This window comes from Aricia agestis, chromosome Z (assembly GCF_905147365.1).
Source record: "Aricia agestis chromosome Z, ilAriAges1.1, whole genome shotgun sequence".
NCBI lineage: Eukaryota > Metazoa > Arthropoda > Insecta > Lepidoptera > Lycaenidae > Aricia > Aricia agestis.
In genome coordinates, this window is record NC_056428.1 from 31,434,004 (window position 1) to 31,456,650 (window position 22,647).

At 36.4% G+C, this 22,647-nt stretch overlaps 1 protein-coding gene across 2 annotated transcripts in view; it reads left to right on the forward strand.

The window, feature by feature from the left end:
• Positions 1-22,647, forward strand: part of LOC121738849 (adenylate cyclase type 6-like) — a 151,486-nt gene that overhangs the window by 64,275 nt on the left and 64,564 nt on the right. For both annotated transcript variants that reach the window (XM_042131104.1, XM_042131105.1), the window contains exon 4: positions 20,713-20,855. In XM_042131104.1, coding sequence (XP_041987038.1) covers positions 20,713-20,855 — 143 coding nt within the window. The remainder of the gene's footprint in view (positions 1-20,712; positions 20,856-22,647) is intronic.

Below are 22,647 nucleotides of genomic sequence, written 5' to 3' on the forward strand. Positions count from 1 at the left end.
ATTGCTATATTATTTTGTACTCTTGAATGCTTTACGTTTTAAATATTTTTATCAAATACTTACTCACAAATAAGTTTACAAGAAATTGAATTCTATTATCGGCAACTTTTTAATTGATAATATACCTTGAACGCTAAACAAAGGCACATGTTGTAATGACTAATGACACAGTCCACACTAGTAAGGCTGCCAATGCTATTACCAGTGTACTTTGTGAAAATACCTTTGTTCCTGTCATTGGAAGATGTGTAACTGAATTAAATAATTTTATCTTTTACCAGCTGTCCTGGCAAACGTTTCTTTGCCATATAAAGTATTTCGCCCGTATTATTTTATTGAAGTGACTAAATAAGTATGTCACCATGGCAACGTCCATCGCTATCCCGTCGCACAAACAATGGTTGCCGTCAGTCTCGAGTTGTAATAATTTACTATTATTTATTCAAAAAATGCACCTATCATTATAAAAAGTAGCCAGTAGCCGATTCTCAGACCTACTGAATATGCATATAAAATTTGGTAAAAATCAGTAAAGCCGTTTCGGAGGAATACGGTAACTAACATTGTGGCACGAGAATATTATATAATACATTTAAAGATAATATTTTATCTATTTATCTAATTCTGTACCAACTTAATCCACACACTCCATCTGTGCTAGCACAGGACAACGTATTATTCCATCTTTATTCTAGACCACCCGAATCTTATCTACATTAGCGTCATTATAAATAACAGCTTAAAGTCCCAAAAAGCAGTTGTTGTACGCGCGTATTTCTGTATTTTGATTTTTGAGGGAGTTTCATTAATTATTCGTAACACTTTTGCATTAAATAGTGGGCTTTGAACTCCGTGTTGGTAAGTTCTTATACATACTTTTGGTGAAAATCACTAGAACAAGCAAAATTATGTAGTGAAAAATCTTGTTAGCTAAATGTTTTTGTAAGGTACCTACGTCATTTTTAGCGATTCTAAGAAAAAAGGTAGGAAAGCTCTATCACATTATCTTTGTGCGGTAAAAATTAATTAGTTATGACTTTTCTTAATTACGCACCAAAGGAAGCCGGTCCACGGCAACAATAAAATTTATCTTTACAAGATACGTTTTACGAATATTAAACGTGAATAACGTTTACTTTAATAAAATATTCATAAAGTATTGCTCAACTTTGATACTTATCTGATTTGTCCCTGGATATAACAAGAATTCTGGGCTTCCGTACTTGAAAGGAAACATCAATACGTGAGAGAGCCATGCTTCGGCACGAATGGGTCGGCTCGACCGGATAATTACCACGTTCTCACAGAAAACCGGCGTGAAACAGCGCTTGCGCTGTGTTTCGCCGAGTGAGTGACTTTACCGGAGGCCCAATTCCCTAAACCCTACCCTATCCCCTTCCCTACCCTCAACTATTCCCTTCCCTTCCCTAGCCTCCCCTATTACCCTATTCCCTCTTAAAAGGCCGGCAACGCACTTGCAGCTCTTCTGATGCTGCGAGTGTTAATGGGCGACGGAAGTTGCTTTCCTTCGGGTGACCCGTTTGCTCGTTTGCCCCTTTATTTCATTAAAAAAAAATTAAAATTATAAAGTAGCTGAACGGTTAGAAATAATTTATTAGAGAGCTTAAAGTCTATTCGACCTCTGTGGCTCAGTGGGTGGGCTGCGCGATAAACTAGTTTGGCGCAACGGAGTTGCAGGCGTCATCTAATAATGTACCATCGAGGAAGTTGATTCCTATGCAATTGACAGACCAACGTTATTTGGCCGGAATACCTATGTCATTTCAATGTAAGTTGTGATCTGTCGACTGGGTATGAGTTATGACATAACGCGACCAAATTACTTAGGTCTGCCTAGGAATCAACTTCTCTGATGGTACAAATCATCCACAACGGTAGCAAAGGCCTTGTTTTTTGTTTTGCTAGTATGAATACGGTTCTATGAAATACAGAGAGACGATACGAAGTCGAAGAGGGATCAGATGACGTGTAATAAATTTTAATCTCGTCATTTACACTTCAATATTAGTGCGCACGATCCCAGTTCGTATAACGGCGTTATTGAAAGCTTATATCGGGATCAATGAGACTTATCCCTTCATAATTGAGTGTTTTGCTATCGACGAATTGGATTTTGATTCCCTTTAAGTGAATGGTTATTGGTAATTGATTTTGGTGTACCTCTTTGGTAACCTCGACGACACGCACGTTCACGACCAATGGCGTAGCTTTAGAAAGCTTCAATTTATATTTTGTTAGTGGGTAATCCGTTATTTAGAAACCGATATAATATATAAAAAAATGTACAGGTACACATTTCAATACATTTGCAATATTTAGGTGACCTTGAGCGGTACTAGGCTGACGTTACATGAGATCTGTCATGTAACGTCAGCGGAAATTTGGTTCCTTTTGATCTGAAAAGGAACCAAATTTCCTTTTTTTCATTCTTAGTTTTTATTATTCGTAGCTCAACTCATAAAATATTAGCATATGTGTTAGTCCATAACATAACCTATGTTAGTATTGTTGTATAATTCTAGGAACCAAAAATATAAATGCCCTAAAAAATAAAGGCTTACCTACACTCCTGAGTGCCGAAAGAAGTAAATTAATCGAAACGCAGTTAGGCATACATTTTCGTCGTAGAGTATTAAAGATACATCGTAATAACCCCCTCGGTTATGAACTTATGACTTCTTCGCTGCACCAGTCTACTCTCTTACGAATTTTTGAGTATATCCCGTGTTTTTACTCTTGTTGCGAGATTAAGGTTTTGTCTAATCATAATAAGGGTTCCTTGTTGACTACCGAACCCTAAAAAGTGCACAATGGCGCTAAATAAGCTTTTTTTTAATTAAATAAGGGGGCAAACGAGCAAACGTGTCACCTGATGGAAAGGAACTTCCGTCGCCCATGGACACTCGCAACATCAGAAGAGTTGCAGGTGCGTTGCCGGCTTTTTAAGAGAGAATAGGGTAATAGGGGAGGGTAGGGATGGGAAGGGAAGGGAATAGAGGAGGGTAGGGAAGGAAATAGGGTATTGGATTGGGCCTCCGGTAAACTCACTCACTCGGCGAATCACATTGCAAGCGCTGTTTCACGCCGGTTTTCTGTGAGAACGTGAAAACGTGTGAGAACGTATTTCTCCGGTCGAGCCGGCCCATTCGTGCCGAAGCATGGCTCTCCCTCGTCTAAACTTTTTCAATTCAAGAATACAATCGTCAGCTTGCATAGTGCTAGGACAACGTAACTCGTAAGTCGTAACTTTACACTCTACAGCATAGGTTCCCAAACTTATTTTGTCTACCGCCCACTTTAAGAACAAATTAATAATTATATTTTAGCGCCCCCATAGTTTCAATTTAATCCTCGATCGTGGAAAAATCAGACTTGTAGATACTTATTGTTATCTTAGCTTATCTATTATTGTCTTGAAGCATTAAAATGCATCCAGATGAAATAAATCACCCCCCAAGCCTTAACACAACGCCCCCATTTTTTTCTGGCTCCCACAGCCCCTTCAGACCTTCAGCGCCCACAAGGGGGCGTTATCGCCCACTTTGGGAAAGGCTACAGTGAAAGGTGTAGAAACTGTTGCAAATTCCTCGTGGTATTGTTTTAATTTCCGCGCTCTGTTATGTAAATCTCACATTATATTACTCGCCGCAAGGCTAATGTGAGATTTAGGTTGTTTTGAATCGTGTTATTTGGCACAATTTGCTTTTTTTTTTTTTCTTTTTTCTCGAATTGGATAGAATTTTATCTATAGATTATTTCTGTCGTTTTCTTTTTATGAATTACAGCTCCAAGTTGTCGAAATTAACAGCAATTCTTTGCCCATTTTCTCTAAAATTTTGGCGAGTTACATATTTTTTTACTCAACTATTTCATATTAAAGTGGTAAAAAGTAATTCCAACATTGTATAGACGACTTTCTCAACAGTACATTGTATTTTTTTCATACCGTTAAGACGTCAATACAATCCATAAACAGGTGATATTCTAAACCTTTTACAGCAAAAATCACAAAACTGTCGCGGGTTTGAGTTTATTTAAAGATACTTAAAAAAAAAACTAGCTGCAAAATTAGATTATAATTGAAATGATCTTACATGTTGTGCATTAAAACTTATAGAAATACTGTATTTTAACTGTTAAATCACGTCTGTTAATCAGCGAAATCGGCAAAATTTCGTATACGGACTCTTAAATTAAACGCTAGAATATACCTAACGTTAATTTATTACGGTATAAATTATAATTAACTAGGTGTACGCATGGTTCAATATTTGGCTAAAATTTCATTTCGGCTAACTTGATAACATGATTCAGTTTCAGTGTGAAACTATGGGTCAGTTCACACCCCAACGATATGTTCGCGACAGTGCACAACAGGCTAATTGATATTTTGATTTTGTATGGCTTTCAAGTATCGCCAGTATCAGCCAAACGATCGCGTCGATTTTATGAGTTACTTTGTTTTGCCATTTGCCTTGTTTCGGTTATAGACATGTTGGCCGATTCTCAGACCTACCGAAAAGCGCCAGCCTAATTGTATTTATGAGCGAGAAAAAGAAGAACGGTCGTATATTTTCAACTCAGCGTTATGGGTTTGGGGTCCTAAAGGCAAAATCAACGCGTAAACATTACGCGCGAGCGAACATGCGCTTTCTGAAGGTATTTTAACTGGTAATTTGTAAAATTTTCACCCTTTGTCACGAGCAAATGTAGCAGAAAATATTATGGAACGCAATTATGCAGAGGCACACGCCACAAAGCGCAACTTAATTCAGTTTGCTGTTGAGTAGTCCTTTGGCTTTTAACTTTTTTCTATTGTGCTCTATACTTCGTTAATTTATTATTACTACGATATTCATTTTTACCTTCGTTAATGTATTATTATCCTAACTTACGGTGCTCAGTCTTGGTCTTTGACCGACTTACAGAAGTCCCGGCTCGGAGTTTGTCAAAGAGCTATGGAGCGCAGCTTTTTATGTGTCAAAAGGATTGACCGTATTCGAAACACCGCTCTGCACTCCAAGACAAGAATAATGGATGTGGGTAGAAAAGCTGCTGGTCTAAAGTGGAGCTGGGCAGGGCACGTCGCCCGCATGCACCCGGACAGATGGGCGCGTCTAGTTACGGAGTGGCTACCGAAAGGTCGGCGAAACAGGGGCGGACCCAAGAAAAGGTGGCGCGACGAACTAGACGCTGTTGATAAAGAGTGGCCAAACACTGCAAAGGATAGAGACATGTGGAAGGAAAGAGGGGACGCCTTTGCTCAGCAATGGGACACAAACGGCTAATTAGAATAGAATAGAATAATGTATTATTACATTTTTATCCTAACTTGAATAATGTATCGGTGGCTATATTGTTACTTGTGCTATTCATAAATTATTTGGAAAGCACGACGGCTGCACTATTTTCATTTAAGTCTACGTACTTTGACTGTTCTTTATACGTCTATGTTCGAAACATACCTACTTAATTATACTAGAGATCGTCCAATGGTCGAAATTCGACCTTAGTTTCCTAGTGTGTGTGTTGTAGTGTAATATTTTATTTGTTAAAAAAATGTATGATAACAGCATAATTTCAAAATAATATTAGCTCGATGCACTCCTTCACCATATAAACTATAACTGTGCAAAATTTCATTCACCTACGTTTGCCCATTTTTCGTCAAAAGGGGTACAAAGTTTTTGGCTCACGTATTATTATATACTTAGATTTCAATTCCCCCAAATTGCTGCGATCAGTAGAAAGTCGTTACTTAGTACTCACATAAAAACTAAGGCATTCTATAACTAGGTGTTTCGTATTTCATCATTTAATTATATTCTCGGAGCAATCCAATAGGGTTGTGCCGTCCTTGTTATTCGATTCTACGTACCGGGGACGCTAATTATTTTAATGACGCCATTTCAACGTACATTTTCTTGGCTTTTTTCCTTCGTCTGGAGAATGAATAATGTATGTCCATTTAATACACTTTTTATGCTCAACAGTACAAATATGAAACTAAAACAATTGATCCTTATTTGGTCAAAAAGTAATTTGGATCTCAATTCTTAATTTAAATTACAACTTTTCGCTCATCTCACGTGTCCTGTTTAACATTTTTATACAACCAAAAAAGTGAAAAAATCACAACAAAAACAATCTTACTTACTTTTAAAGCGTTGCAGTAGGGAGTTTCATTCAAACAATATTGAGCGGCTCGAGGCGATACGGTGCCGATCCCTTTCCGAGTTGATATGTGTGCTGTGACCTTAAATCCACACTTGACTTTATCTTGTAACTATCTGTTAATCCACCTTGTAACGATCTGTTAATCTACACAGAAATTAGACTAATCTATAATGAAGGAGCTCGATAGTTGAAATTCGTAGATCAAGTAAATATCTCACGTGCCGATCTCGTCTCGGAATCTTGTACGTATTCAATAGAGAGAAGAGGTTTTATCTTGAATTCAATATACTCAATTTGTTTGTACTTGTATCTATCCATACCTACTTTAATATTATAAATGCGAAAGTGTGTCTTTCTGTCTGTCTGTTACCTCTTTACGCCCAAACCGCTGAACGAATTTTGCTGAAATTTGGTATGGAGATACTTTGAGTCTCGGGAATGGTCACAGGAATTTTTATCCCGGAAAAAATGTACTACGGCAAAGGCAAAGGATGATATTGAATAGGTTGTTTGCTTGGAAAATACTTTGCTGATTTTGATGAGAATAAGACGTATAATTATTATTATTTGTGTAGGTGGTATAAACCCAGTTTGTAAGGTTTAAAGAAAAAGTCAATCAAGAAAAATATTCATCACTGAGACATAGTGGTTTTAGGGTTCCGTACCCAAAGGTTAAAAACGGGGCCCTATTACTGAGACTTCGATGTCTGTCCGTCTGTCTGTCTCCAGGCTGTAACTCAATAACCGCTATAGCTAGACTTCTGAATTTTTTCACAGATTGTTTATTTCTGTTAAAAATAAAATAAATATTTAAGGGGGGCTAGTATATAATCAACGTTATTTTTTTGGCATTTTTTGCTCGTAATCAATAATGCGAAATCTATATCTATTATCTATATCTTCTATATCTATCTATATCTATACTTATAATAAAATCGTAGAGATAAAAATTTTGTACATTGAAAATAAACTTGAAAAAATGAGTCAGGGGCATGTTAGAAGAGTAAAAGAACACATTTTAACTGTTTTTGAAATTTTTGTTTCTCTGTCTGTTTGTCTGTTTGTACAGGCTAATCCCTGAATCCGCTGGACCGATTTCAATGAAATTTGGCATGATGATACCTTCGTGTTTTTAAATATAGATAAAAAAAGTAGATGGGTGTTCAATTTTCTAAATCTCGATTTTAATAACATACATTCACGCGGACGAAGTTGCGGGCAACAGCTTGTTATATATAATACAAACTCCTTAGTTATATTATGTAAGTCTACTTTAATAATCAATAATAATATTGAAATAAAATAAAAATTTAAGTTTTTAATATTTTTTTTATTTAATAATTATTATATTAAATTCAAAGCCCACAGCATGACTAATAACAAAATGGCCAAGCCAGCCATACAATAACACAATTTTTGGTATATTTTTTCTCTATATCGGTACGAAACCCTTCGTGCGCGAGTCCGACTCGCGCACGTCCTGGTAGTGAAATATATTTTGTCATTTTAGAAGTACAATCCGATTACTTCAGAAATATTCCAGTGAATTAAAAAACACGAAACCTTGATACAAACGCCGAGAATTTGAAATTCAGTTTCTGTTGCGTGTAAAGCAATAACCGCGGCCTGAAAATTCTTGAAAAATTTTGACAGCGAATGGACAAAAGTCCAGCGCGGGAAAGCGCGCTGAAAAAAGAGACAAATAATTACATTTACACGTTGCTAGACATGGGTACAAGGATAGATGACAAATTGAAATACTAATCCCACCAAAAACATTTTCATGTAAAAATGTTGCCAAGACGATAACATAATATAGTTCGTGGTGTCAAAAGTAGTGAGATCTCATGTAGAGCCAAGTTTCTAACCTTACATAGTCATCCCTACATCTAAAAACTCTTACACATTAGTCAAAATCTGTAGCCTGGTCATTTTGTTACGGTAAATATAAAAGTTATTAAGTACATACAACAGAAAAGGAATAAATAATAATTATTATATTAAATTCACAGCCTATAGCATGACTAATAACAAAATGGCCAAGCCACCCATTTTGACTAATATGGAGAGTTTTTAGATTCTTCTCGTGCAGCTGACACATTATATCAAGTATTTTGCTGCGACTTAAGTGTAAAATTAAGGTTTTTAGATTTAGAGCTAAGTATGTAAGGTTAGAAACTTGGCTCTAAATGAGATCTCACTACTTTTTGACACCACGAACTATTTTATGTTCTCGTCTTGGCAACATTTTTACATGAAAATGTTTTTGGTTGATGGTGGGATTTCATTTCTTTTTGTAAGTTTTTATGAAACTAAGGGGCAAAAGAGCATGTGCACTCTCAATATTAGAAAAGTTGCAAGTGCTTTGCCAGTGGCGGCTAAGCTAAAGTGGGATTGGGCTGGCCACGTTAGCCGTATGCATCCCGACCGCTGGGCAAAGATACCTGAAGATGAAAGACGCAACCTTGGCCGGTCTAGGAAAAAATGGCGCGATGAGCTGGAGGCGTACCAGCCGGGCTGGCCAACGGTGGCGCTGGAGCGAGACAAGTGGAAGACCTTGGGGGAGGCCTTTGCCCAGCGGTGGGATAGCATAGGCTAACAAAAACAAGCGCTTTGCCAGCCTTTAAGAGGGGATCGGTTATATAAAATTAGGGGACAAACGAGCAAACAGGTCACCTGATGGAAAGTAACTAACGTCGCCGAGTTGCCAGTCTTTAAGAGAGAAAAGGCTTAATTGAGGGAATAGGGAAAGGGGAATAGGAAAAAGGGATATCCCTATTTTTATTAGTTCTCTTTCCCTTTTTTATGAAATTACGGGGCAAACAAGCAGACGGGTCACCTGACGGAAAGCAACTGCCGTCGCCCATGGACACTGTAACATCAGAAGAGTTGCAAGTGCGTGTCCAGCCTTTTATGAAGGAATAGGCTAAGGGAATAAGCCTTATGCTTATTCCCTTAGCCTATTCTATTGTAAATAAAAAAATATATATTTATTTATTTATTTTTATTTAAGTGCTGTTTCACACCGGTTTTCTGTGAGTCTGTGGTCTCTCAAGACTAACACGTATTTTTAGGGTTCCGTACCCTAAGGGTAAAAACGGGACCCAATTACTTAGACTTCGTTGTCTGTCCGTCTGTCTGTCTGTCTCCAGGCTGTAACTGAAGAACTATAATAGCTAGAGAGTTGAAATTTTCACACTTTATCCATACTAATATTATAAATGCGAAAGTATCTCTGTCTGTCTGTCTGTCTTGCTTTCACGCCAAAACTACTGAACCGATTGCAATGAAATTTTGTATACAGTTATTCTAGAGTCTGAGAAAGGACATATGCTACATTTTGATGTGGGAAAATATCTTATTTCCATGAAAATATCGATGAAATGAATTCGCATTGCGCGGGGCCAGCGCTCATCCCGGGGGTCCTGGGTTCGAGTCCCGCAGGCGGAACAAAAAGTTTTCAATGTTCCTGGGTCTTGGATGTGTATTAAAATAAAATTTCAAAAATCTTAAACATATTTTATGTATAATACTAGCTGTTGCCCGCGACTTCGTCCGCGTGGACTTTAGTTTATAGCGCGCGGTGTCAACAAAATTTGTGTCAAATTTAAAAACTTTAAAACCCTGGTAAGTGCTTCCGGTGTAGCGCGGCCCTTAATTAATCAAAATACCCAAAAACAGCTATGCAGTGTGCACATAATTTATACTAATATTATAAATGCGAAAGTATCTCTGTCTGTCTGTCTGTCTGTCTGGCAGTCTCGCTTTCACGCCAAACGCCAAAAGTATCTCTGTCTGTCTGTCTGTCTGTCAGTCTCGCTTTCACGCCAAACGCCAAAGCTTCCGAACCGATTGTAATGAAATTTTGTATACAGATAGTCTAAAGCCTGAGAAAGGACATAGGCTACTTTTTTACTGGAAAAAAGGGTTGTAAGGGGGTGAAAATGCGTAAATTTGTTCAAATTAAGTTAGTTCCAACAATTCATAATAGATGGCGCCGTGCGTCTTCTACATCGCACTGACGCTTGCTCAAAAGTCTTTCTATAAAACGTGGTATCATCTTTTTAAGTTTCGATTTTTTTCGATTGTTATATCTATTCTACGGTATTAAATAACTCAGTACTTTATCTGTGCAGTGACGTAACCTTAAATCTATCAATGATAAATAGTTTATGGGTAAAGTTGTGTAATTGGAGGGCTAAATAAGCTTTAAAATTTGGCATAAAATATAAAGTTTTATATAAAAAAATGAAATACTTATTGTGTGCACACTGCACAGCTGTATTGATTTAAGGGGTACCAGGGTTTTTTTATAAAAGCTTTTGACACCAATTTTGTTGACATCGCGCGCTATAAACTGAAGTCCACGCGGACGAAGTCGCGGGCAACAGCTAGTAATTTATATAGCGCATCTTCGCCGGGGCACTACCGTGCACCCAGATTCGAAGTCAAGAAAGCGAAGGCGTTTGCGATTCCCTAATAACATTTCTAGAAAAAAAAAAATGGGCCTATTAAAATTGTCGAATGTGATTTAATTAAATAGCGCGATTTAAATACGGACATAAAAAAAATTGCGGGCAATATGTGTATGTAGTATGTAGCCACATATTGCCCGCAATTTCTTTTATACAATAAACTCTCGCCAATATTATCAAGCGGCAGGAAGAAACAATAAAGGTTACCGGAAAATTTTGCACAAAATCCTGGGCTTGATTAAGTAGTAAATTGGCAAATTGACGTCATAAGTAACCTTTAAAAGCGATTTTAAGCATCAAATCGTCATTACAGCACCCTTTGAGCATTACGAGGAAAGAGGCTTCTCTGTATTAAGGAAGCATCGAATTTCCTCATAATAATGAAAAGTTTACGAGTTAATTTATTTTACGACAGGTATTTTAACGGTCAAAATGATTCCCTGGGTGAGTAAAACTTTATCTCTTTAAATCTAGTTATTTTAGGGTTCTGTTGCGTTCTGGACAGATCTGGAAATATTACATTACGTACCTACAGGTCGATTGATAACCTCCTTTCTTACTGAAATCGGTTAAAAACTAGCAAGCCGTGAGTACGTTTACCCGGTTTTAAAATTTTCCTGTTTGCCAAGTAGCTCCTCCAAAGTATTGTGAGATGAGCTTGAAAGTTTAGACAGAATGTAAGTTTATATAGAGAGCGTCTATTACTGATTCCTCTGACCGGACGAGAGAGTTTTATCCCCAGATAATTAGTTAACTTACAGTTAACTTACCTAATTTACGGTAAGTTAACAGACTCTTTGTTACCAGTCTAATTTCAAACTGAATTTTTATAACCTCTCATCATATTTTAGACGCTGACATGGACAGCTTTAAGAGGATTCCACACCGCCATTTTTTCCATACAAACGTTGTCCCCTGTTTCCTCCCTGGATAATGCTAGTAGAGTTATAATTTTTTTCCTGAATATCTACGGCCACTAATACAATGTCCCTATGTTTTCTTTTTTTTTCATAATTTAATTATTAAATAAGATATGAACGTTCAAAAACCCAAAAAAATAACCAGATTTTCCACTGTGTTCAAACGTCCAGAAAACAGATTTGGATGGATTATACAAAAAAAGCAAAACATAGGAACACAGCTCAAGCCTTTTTTTAATCTTTAATGAAAAAAGTACTTAAATCGGTTTAAGTTTTGGAGAAGGAATCAGGGGACAACGAATCGTTGATTTTCTGGATTTTCTGCAGTTGTCTCTATCGCGTTCTGCGGTATAGGCTTGAGGTAAGGGAGACAGCTATAGATATTATACGTACTTTTTTTTCATTTCTCTAGCCACTGTGGTATCCTCTTAAGGTGGGCGATGCGCTGAAGTTTATAAAGACGGTGTATTATAATAGGTTGGGGAAAAAGTTTTTTTTGCATTATAGTATGTATGAACTTGTCATAAAATCTCTTGGGATATACCAATTATTGTATCTGGCTGATTTTGGTATCATTAAAAAGGTTTAATTATACAGAAGACAATTCCAAATTTAAATTGGAATTGTCTTCTGTAGTGTCTTCAGTAAATGTGAGATTTTCATTTCTTTTTCTTATTATTAAAATCTGTGGTTAAAATGAGTGATTTTAATGAATAAATTCGATATTTTTTTTTTATTTTAATTAAAAAATTTTATTACAAAAAACTAAAAAGGTAAAAATGCAACAAAAGCCGCGAAAAAAATTTGTGATGTTTATGGACCTAATGCAAAAAAGTGGAGCAGGATCGGCATATTAGTAGAACAGTTATGATGTAGCTGAATAATTGGGGATTGATCACAAAACGGTTTTGGCGCATTTGAAAAAAGCTGGGCGTGTAGTGTGTACCCAGTTTCTTTCAAATGACGTAATGAAACCGAACCATTTTTGAAGAAGCTGATATACTGTTGATGAAAAGTGGATCACGTACGACAAGAACGTGCGAAAAAGATCGTGGTTAGAGGCCGGTCAGCCCGGGTTATCTCGCAACAAGGTGATGCTGTGTGTGTGGTGGGATTGGAAGGGCATTATTCATTATGAGCTGTTACCGCCAGGCAGGACCATCGATTCTAAGCTGTACTGCGAAAATTGATGAGATTAAAGCAAGAAGTTGACAGAAAGCGGCCGGAATTAATCAACAGAAGGGGTGTCGTTTTTCACCATGAAGTTAACAATATTTTGAATAAGAACATAATGTCCAAAAAATAAAATGATTAATAATAATTATTAGTATTTAATATAACTATGTACTGTTATAAACCTTTCTAAATGAAAGCTTCAAAATATTTGCTCGATATTGTTGTCTACGTGAATTTAATTTGATGTAAATGATCTCAACTCTGAATAAATCCCAACGATGCGAGTTGTGGAATTCCTCGCGCGTTCCTCTCAAAAACTTCCCCGTTCAAAATATAATCCGTGCCGAAGAATTGTTCTCACGTTACAGCAATTAAAGGAAAGTTAGGCTTGTGCTTGGTTTTCCCACACACGTGCAATACACTTTTTCCCTTTTTTTCATAATGAGACAGCCCAAATGAGACTCGGATTCAATAATTATACGTGTCAGCTAATAAGCACTTACCGCGTGTTGGTTGACCAACAACTTCGCGTTTTTCGAATGAAAATCGACCGGTTATTGTGAAATCCGCTTTATAAAATCCATATTTTATGAAATCTTATTGTGTATTGAGCTGTTTTGTATCACAATTAAATTTCTGCTTCGGCCCCTCTTGGCCAAGGTAACGGGATCCCACGCAAGGGTCAATAAAGGTTTCGTTCCCTTACGTCAGACCTTCTGTTCGAACCCTAGGGACCTCTAACCCGACCCTATACGAGATACTGTAAATCCTTAATACATTAACTTACATATTCCCCCGCCTGATAATTAAGCCCCTTGATTATATTGCAGGAACCAAATACCTCTACATAGATTTAATTATTTCGAACCTATGATATTTCTTTTGAAGGGAATTATAAAGGTTTGACCTCTGGAGCATTTGAGCACAAAATAACCTTTCAGAGAATCCGATGCGGCAACCCCTTATAGACACTTTATGTATTGCCCGTTTTCTCCATTTAGTTACGATGGCAACAAAAACCTTTCAACTTTTAATAAATTGTGTCCTCTCTCTTAAGTTATTTCTATTATTATAAAAAACTCGTTCCGATTAAATAAAAAATTTTAATTAAAACTCTTCAGAAGCGGTAAAGTAATAATATAATGTTTCAAAATGTGATAGAATTTTTACTCGTAATAAAATCAATAAAGTCTTACATAATTAATTATTTTAGTACATTTAAGTTTAAATAGTACGAGTAGCATAGAGGAATACACATAATATTATGTAAAATTGGTCCATAGTAGTAGGTACTTTATTTCATAAAAGAATATTTTAGCTATTTAATCAGTTCAATGTTAATAATTACTTATTATTATTGTGAACTGTCAGCTGGGTTTGACATAACGCGACCAAATTACGTAGGTCCCCCATCTGCTGCTGCCGAATCAACTTCCCTGATAGTGCATCATTTCTGTGTCTAGTATTCAGGACTATTTCCGAGTACAAAATGTAAGACAAGTTTCAATATTCTAATATTAGCTACGAACGTTTTGGTAGAAAACACTTTCCGAGACTTTTCGTATTTATTTTCTACTAGCTGTTGCCCGCGACTTCGTCCGCGTCAACATAGTATAATAACAAAGATGGATAGTCCGCTAACAAATATGAAAAAAGTAAAATATAGCCTCCTCCTTTTTGGAAGTCGGTTAAAAAGTAGCCTAAGTTACACCTTATTACATGAGCTATCTACCAAAAAAGTCCCGGCAAAATAGCTCCAGCCGTTTCAGAGATTAGCCAGAACAAACAGACAGACAGACATACAGACAAAAATTGTAAAAAATCTTGTTTTGGTGTATGGAGCGTATATAGATTCATATTATGCATGTAGTAAAAAACGGTTCATCAATATTACAAACAGACACTCCAATTTTATTTATATGTATGTATAGAATATGTATAGATGTATAGATTAGATAGTTAACACGCGAAGCAGCTCTCAATTCTCAGTAAACCATCGAACGAATTTGATCCGTTTTAGTTCGATTCACTAACTCTCTCCAATTAACGATTGGTCCAATTTCATTCTTCACGGAACGGGAACCTCCACGTCACATGCTACAATGAACCCTTTGTTTTACTTCTGGATTGTACGCGAAAATCCATGAATTCTTCGGGCCTTGGTCAGATTTTTTTAACGAAACTTTTGACGATTACCTATACAGTGTGTAACAAAAATAAGTGATAGTACTTTAGGGTGTGTACTTGTTGCTACAAGCAACAAGTACACTGTGCACTTTTGTATGAGCAAAGGCCCGAGCGTCTTGAGTTTCCCCATCCAAAAGTGAAAAAAAAGTTGGTCTTTCAGTGCTGCTACTTTCACAGTGAACTCTCTACAAGGAACACGTACACACCCTAAAGTATTACCACTTATTTTTGTTACACTCTGTATACGAATGTTGTGTTGTATTGTTACACTCCATTGATACTAACTTTTAGCAACATTTACAACATATTGTGTCAATTAATCGGTGTGATATTATGTTATAGCTCCAATCTGTTTTCGACTCCGATCTGTTTTCGATGCTGTCTCGTTATAATGTAAGACGTGATAAGAAACAGGCGTCACGGTGATAAACTGTGCGTAGAAAAGTGCAAAACAGAAATGATGCTAAAAAGTGTCTATTGTATGGGACCTAAAATTTACAATAAGATTCCAAAGCATTTGAAAGATCTTAATGTAAACCTGTTTAAAAGAAAACTTAAAAATCTCTTGACAGAAAAATGCTATTACACAATTGATGAATATCTAAATGACACTTTTTATTAATAATATTATTTTAGTTATAATTACTACGATGACCAAAATCTATAGGTACTTAAATAATTTTAATCAATTGACATGTATACTCACAATGACTATTTTTTAATAATTATAATTATTATTTTATTTAATGAATTGTTTTTTTATGACTTGCTTTTACTTATGAATTGTTATTTATTGTTTTTTATTTTAAGATTATTTGATTGACTCTATACTTTATTATTTTTACCTGACAAATTGTTATTTCTATTATGATTAAATTATTCTTATATATTTAGACTTGAAAGCATGTAAATGAGTTAACGTTGAATATTATTAAAATGTTAAGTTTCACACACCATTTTAATGGTATAATGTAAGCACAAACTAGACATAAGATAACACCTTTATAAACTACATTATGTGAATAAATGATTTGATTTGATTTGATTTGATATAATAAAACTACAAAATGGTAGTGTCAGTAATATTCAACATTCGATTATTTATCTTGCCTTCCTTGGAAAGTCGTATTTTCAGTAACAGCTGTATTCAAATGTTAGAACACTATCGTTCAATTCTTCAAGTTAAAGTTACTTACTAATATTAAAGATTTCAATCGTTTCTACGAGTACCTATAGACTGTTGCGCAAAAATCAAACGATATGATTGCAATATTTGCTAATATATTTATGCGTTTATATAGAAAGAACTACTTATCTGGGGGCACGGCAGTGCCCCCGCCAAGTCGAGCAAAAAAGCGACACGGCCGTACCATACTTTTCTCGAACCAATTCAGGCTCTTTTTGACCCCATAACTTCGTTGTGGATAAACCAACAAGCCTGAATTTTCAGTTGCTAAGCAAGCATTGTATAGACACGGTATATTTAATTTTATTAAATTTGAACGAGTAGTTTAAGAGCTGTAACTTGTTAAAGTTTCTTAATTTTGTCACTGACTGACTGACTGACTGACTGACCTTTGAACTTGACCCTTCAAACTTAGAATATAAACTTAGAACACAAATGTGTTTAGTGTCTAAATCAAGGAAAAATTCAAATATTACAAAATTTCTGTCCAGTTTTCTAGATACACTAACTTCGTAGTCCATTGTGATCTGCCCCTTTAAAGGAGTACTTACAGTTCGATAACTAAAGGCGCGAGTGGGACAGGCCTGATTATACTTTCGATGGCCGCCGCGACCAGGGCCGCAGCCTGGCCGCTAGTGCGCGCCCGGGCCCCGGGCTAAGGAAAATCAGAAGCGCCAGTGAATATTAATATACCTAATATTATAAACTCCTTTCGAAAAAATCAAAAACCTTAAATAAGGTAATATATCTTTTGAGTAACAAACAACCTATTACTCAAAAGATTTAGAGTTTGTATAATTTTATAATGTACCCCCACTTCAGACAATCAATATTTGATTAGGACTATTGTCGGCCAGCATTGAGGGTGAAAATGGGAAATTGAATAAGAATTCAATAAGAGCTTTTTGGTGTCTCAAGTGGAGGACTCAACCACGTAGATAAAATATACAGTGTTAGTACCTACCGAAGGCCATAGTTAGCTGTAGTGGCTTAAGGTTAAATAGTTGTATTACTAAAATGGTACCTAGAATCATAATCTGAACATTACAATAATTAAAATTTACAATATTATTTTACTTTTAAAAATCAAAATGCAATTAATTAGATGTTATTTTGGCCATTTTGGCACATAGTACGTACGTATATTGTTTTAATTCAATTTACTTAAGTGTTACTTTTAGGGGTCCGCTCACACCAAATCATACGTAACGTAACGCGACGACGGGACCATGAATGTCTGCATGATAGCTATACGAAATTGAATTTTCACCCGGCTATATTTTGCATTACGACATGGGTGATAAATAAAAGTACATCGCAATGTCTCACCTTATTTTAGTTAGGTTTCGGTGTGAGCCCTCAATTTAACAAAAACTCTACTCTAAAGAGATATTATCTAAGGGTCGGTTTAAAAATTAACAATACAGTCTCATTTAAAATCTAAAACTTGGATCGTTATAAACCGTTAACAGTTTCAACAAATTCTAAAAGTCGCGAGTTGTTCCGTTTCGAGTAAATTATAATTAAGTTTTGTCGAGTTTAAAAAAAATAAGGTGGTGTTCTCGTCCGCCCTTGCTCTTATCGTTAAGTACTAGCTTTAATTTTTAGGGTTCCGTAGCCAAATGGCAAAAAAGGGACCCTTATAGATTCGTCATGTCTGTCTGTCTGTCTGTCTGTCCGTCCGTATGTCACAGCCATTTTTCTCCAAAACTATAAGAGCTATACTGTTGAAACTTGGTAAGTAGATGTAATCTGTGAACCCCATTAAGATTTTGATACAAAAATGAAAAATTATTAAAAATTTTAGGGGTCCCCATAGGTACAACTGAATCCAAAAATATATTTTATTTCATCTAAGCTATGCGTGTGAGGTATCTATAGATAGGTCTTAAAAATTATATTGAGGTTTCTAATATCATTTTTTTAACCTGAATAGTTTGCGAGAGAGACTCTTCCAAAGTGGTAAAATGTGTGTCACCCCCCCTTCTAATTTGTAAAGTAGGAACATGATAAGTCTAAAAAAAATATATGATGTACATTACTATAAAAACTACCAACGAAAATTGGTTTGAACAAGATCTAGCAAGTAGTTTTTTTATACGTCATAAATGGTAAACCTTAAATTAACTTTCATTAAATCAACTGAAACATAAAAATAAATCGAAAACCTTTTAATTTCATAAAAAATAAACCTTATTGTTGGTGTGGAAGTGACTTTCACAGCAACAATAAGGTTTATTTTTTTTAATTAATTTTTATTTTGCCGGCCAAGCGCGAGTTGAACTCGTCCATGAAGGGTTCCACAGTGGAACCCTTCATGGGCGAGTTCAACTCGTGCTTGGCCGGTTTTTTACTTTAGTCAGGGTATAAAATGAAAGAGAAACATGTCTTAAAAGAAATGCATCTTTAACAAATTGTCATTTAATACGAGTATCTGTTTAATTCTACTAGTACTGATACTGACACTAGTATAACTGATACTATACTCCACTCGGGCTAACTTGTCGCTAGCGGTCATTGCCTACTTGTCAAAAACTTGTCATTTTCCATATAAAACCACGATAAACAATATCTGACACTTCATTGTCAATCGCCGTTTATATGGAAAATGACAAGTTTTTGACAGGGAGTCAATAACCGCTAGCGACAAGTTAGCTCGAGTGGAGTATACTATACTCGAACTTAAACTCTGAATCAGTACTACTGATTCAGAGTTTAACTTCGAACGAATTGATTATTAAATCGTAATCGATAAGAATTCGATCTTTTAGTCCAATTCTAATAGTTTAGTACATTTTATAAAATAGTAGGCGTCTACTTCCAAGTTTATTTCAATATGAAATTGAAATTAAAAAACTTTTGAAATATTCGTGAAAGTCCATAGAAAGTTTATGGGGTGAGAAAATTTAGGAGGTGATATGATGTCCACACACATAATTTCCTAAAAACATACTTAATATATTGTTACAGCTATTTAGTTCATTAGTGCGAAATCGTTGGTAACAAAATTGGTTCTATGGATCAAATGTACTTATCGTGAAATATATTGAAATCCGTTCAGCCGTTTGGAGAGCTTATCGGAAGATACCCAAATATATATTCAAATAAAACTTCGTACCGCCGCGTGAATTATGTATGTACATAATATGTAGTGCCTGAGTGGTCCAGAGGTTAAGAGTGCGGTTAAGAGAGTCCGAGGTCTTGAGGTAGATTCAGCTTGAGGCAGAGTCATTATACACGTATGACGTAGCGCGCAGGCAATATACCCTAAAGCGGGGAATTCACTACCGGGCTGCCCGCGGGCCGCCCAGTCTGGCACAAGTCTGCCGTTTGCCCCTATTGAACACACACAGAACAGGCAAGTCAGTCGAATAGATAGGGAGCTGCAGCTCGGTCGTGGGTACTATGTGATTAGCTTTGTCCAAACTGTACCATTTTTTGTTCATCAAGGGCATGCGTTATAGCGCAGTCAACATCGCACGTGAGGCATGTCCGCGGCGCTTATGACACTTTCCTTTCCAACGCGGGTGAATTTTGACGCATTCAATTATTATTGGAATATGCCAAACGAAAGTTGAATAAAAAGATGATGACGAAAATTGAAGATGAAATTGCATAATGTGGACATATCTATTTTACGACGCAGAACTAAAATCCAATATCTCATCAATGAAATCCGTTTGGAAGTAAAAATCAATTTTATGCCCTTTGTGCCACAAAGTCGACGACGCCACCTGTGAGGGGAAAGGATTTGCAGCACAAAGAATAATCATAAAAGTCACAGCGAAATATCTGATTTTCATTCGCTCAAAAGCCGAGTAACGAGTAGAAAAAATATGCGCATAGGTAGGTACTAGGTGGTACGTTCTAAGCGCAATATGTTAGCTAAGACTGAAATCCGTACTAATATTATTAATGCGAATGTGCCTGTCTGTCTGTTACCTCTTCAGGCTTAAAGCGCTAAATCGGTTTTGATGGAATTTGGTGTGGAGATACCTTGAGTCAAAGTATCCCCGCAGCTTTTATAGGAACGGACATAGGATACTTTTTATCCAGAAAATTGGTGGTTTAGGTTTAGGTAGAGTTGCGAGTATCAAAATATAGATATTGAGGATATAGATACTAACAAGGTTAACCTGGTACCTATGGGTCAGTACCTACTTTTTTTACTATGTAATATATTGTATAGCTATATAATATATACTTACATACATATTACATAGTAAAAAAGAGCGTGTGTGCCGAGCACCAGGGCTTGGAAACCAAATGGAAACCTATATTTATTGAACTGGTTTGACGAAATTATCCACGGAACTTTTTGGAAAAGGTTTCGTTTGTTTGACGACAAAATAATATGATATCATTATAAGGTATTTTAAATATCTTTGTTTTAGCAATCATATCAATCTGTCTTTTTTTCTTACTTTTATAGTTCTCAGTGATTTGCTAGTGGAAAACAACCTATTTCTCAAATCATTTTCATTACCTTAATAAACGTGATAAGTCATAATAATAATAATAAATATCTGTTGGGTAAAGCCATGTTTGTACAGGATTCGTTTTGTTCCAGATCCTCGAAATGAGGCGTCCGGCGCGGCACCCGGCGAGGAGGAGGAGGACGAGGACGAGGAGGTGTGCTGGAACCGCATGGTCAACCACTGTCCGGGCCCCGTCCGAGTGCTGTGTGACTCACAGAGATTCGAGAACCTCCATGTAAGCCTACACACATAAACAGGCGCGGCACCTGGCGAGCAGGAGGAGGACGAGGAGGTGTGCTGGATGATGCAGGTTACGTTGGAATATGTCAATTACTTATAAGTTAGAAATGCATAGCCGTGAGATGAATTTCTGAAATTGTTTTGGATTGACAAGCTTTAATTTAATTTTCATTCATTAATTGCATGAGACGTCATGCAGCAGTGGCCCTAAAGGTGTCTCTGCACATAGTCTATGCTGGCCCAATACGATCCACTAAAAGCCATCGCTATTGTGTAGACGGGGTAATGGTGTATAATGGCGGGCCATCGTCCGCCATTATACATAGTGTGAGACAGAAGCCTAGAATTACTTGATACCCAAAATGTCGGTATCGTGGAGCAATGAAAGAACTTTCAATTTTATTGATTTACTAGATCACGACCGCAACTCCGTTTCGCAAAAATTTGTTTTTCGTCCGCGAAACGTACATTTTGTAAACACCAAGGCGTGATCGTGGTCTACAGTTGTCGATGGCCAGCAGTTGGCCGTAGCCCATAGAGAAATACGACCAATAAATGTGTTTTAATAAGTAAGAAAAGAAAAACACTGCAGTGATTAGTAGAGTCGCAGAACTTGTTCTGTAATTACGTAACCGGTCACGAAGATAAAGTTCCAATCTAAATTACATTCGTATACTCGAGTATTCTCCGTGTAGAGCAAAGCTATTACCTATTTAGATTTTCTGCTTTGGTTTTTTATTAAAGTTTGACTCAGTTTGAAATTCTTCACATAGATAACATTTTAAACTTTTGCGTTGCATTATAATTAAACTTTTTTAATCGGGACTTAACGCGACTTATTTAAGTAGTGTACTCGTAGTAGCATTACAACTTAAATAAGTCGCGTTAAGTCCCGATTAAAAAAGTTTAATCCTTCACATAGGTAATTAATAATTATAAGACGTTTCATGTTATTGATAGTAAGTACTGTTTGGTCTCATTGACTGAATATTATGTACTTATGAAATACAAGCTGTCCTGGCTAAACATTGTTTGGCCATATAAAGTAAGCTGTTGCCCGCGACTTCGTCCGCGTGGACTTTAGTTTATAGCGCGCGATGTCAACAAAATTTGTGTCAAATTTAAAAACTTTTTAAAACCCTGGTAACTGGTACCCCTCTTAGGGTCGCGCTACACCGGAATGGCAGCGCTGAAAGTGCTCGCCTCGCCGCTGCCATTCCGGTGTAGCGCGGCCCTTAATTAATCAAAATACCCAAAAACAGCTGTGCAGTGTGCACATAATCTATACTAATATTATAATTGCGAAAGTATCTCTGTCTGTCTGTCTGTCTGTCAGTCTCGCTTTCACGCCAAACGCCAAAACTACCAAACCGATTGTAATGAAATTTTGTATACAGATAGTCTAAAGCCTGAGAAAGGACATAGGCTACTTTTTTACTGAAAAAAGGGTTGTAAGGGGGTGAAAATGCGTAAATTTGTTCAAATTAAGTTAGTTCCAAAAATTCATAATAGATGGCGCCGTGCGTCTTCTACATCGCGCTGACGCTTGCTCAAAAGTCTTTCTATAAGAGGTGGTATCATCTTCTATCTAAGTTTCGATTTTTTTCGATTGTTGATCTATTCTACGGTAGGTATTAAATAACTCAGTACTTTATCTGTGCAGTGACGTAACCTTAAACCTATCAATGATAAACAGTTTATGGGTAAAGTTGTGTAATAAGCCGCCGTTCGTTGTTTTGTTCCGTTCTTGGATGTGTACTCGTATTAAAATAATATTTCAAAAATCT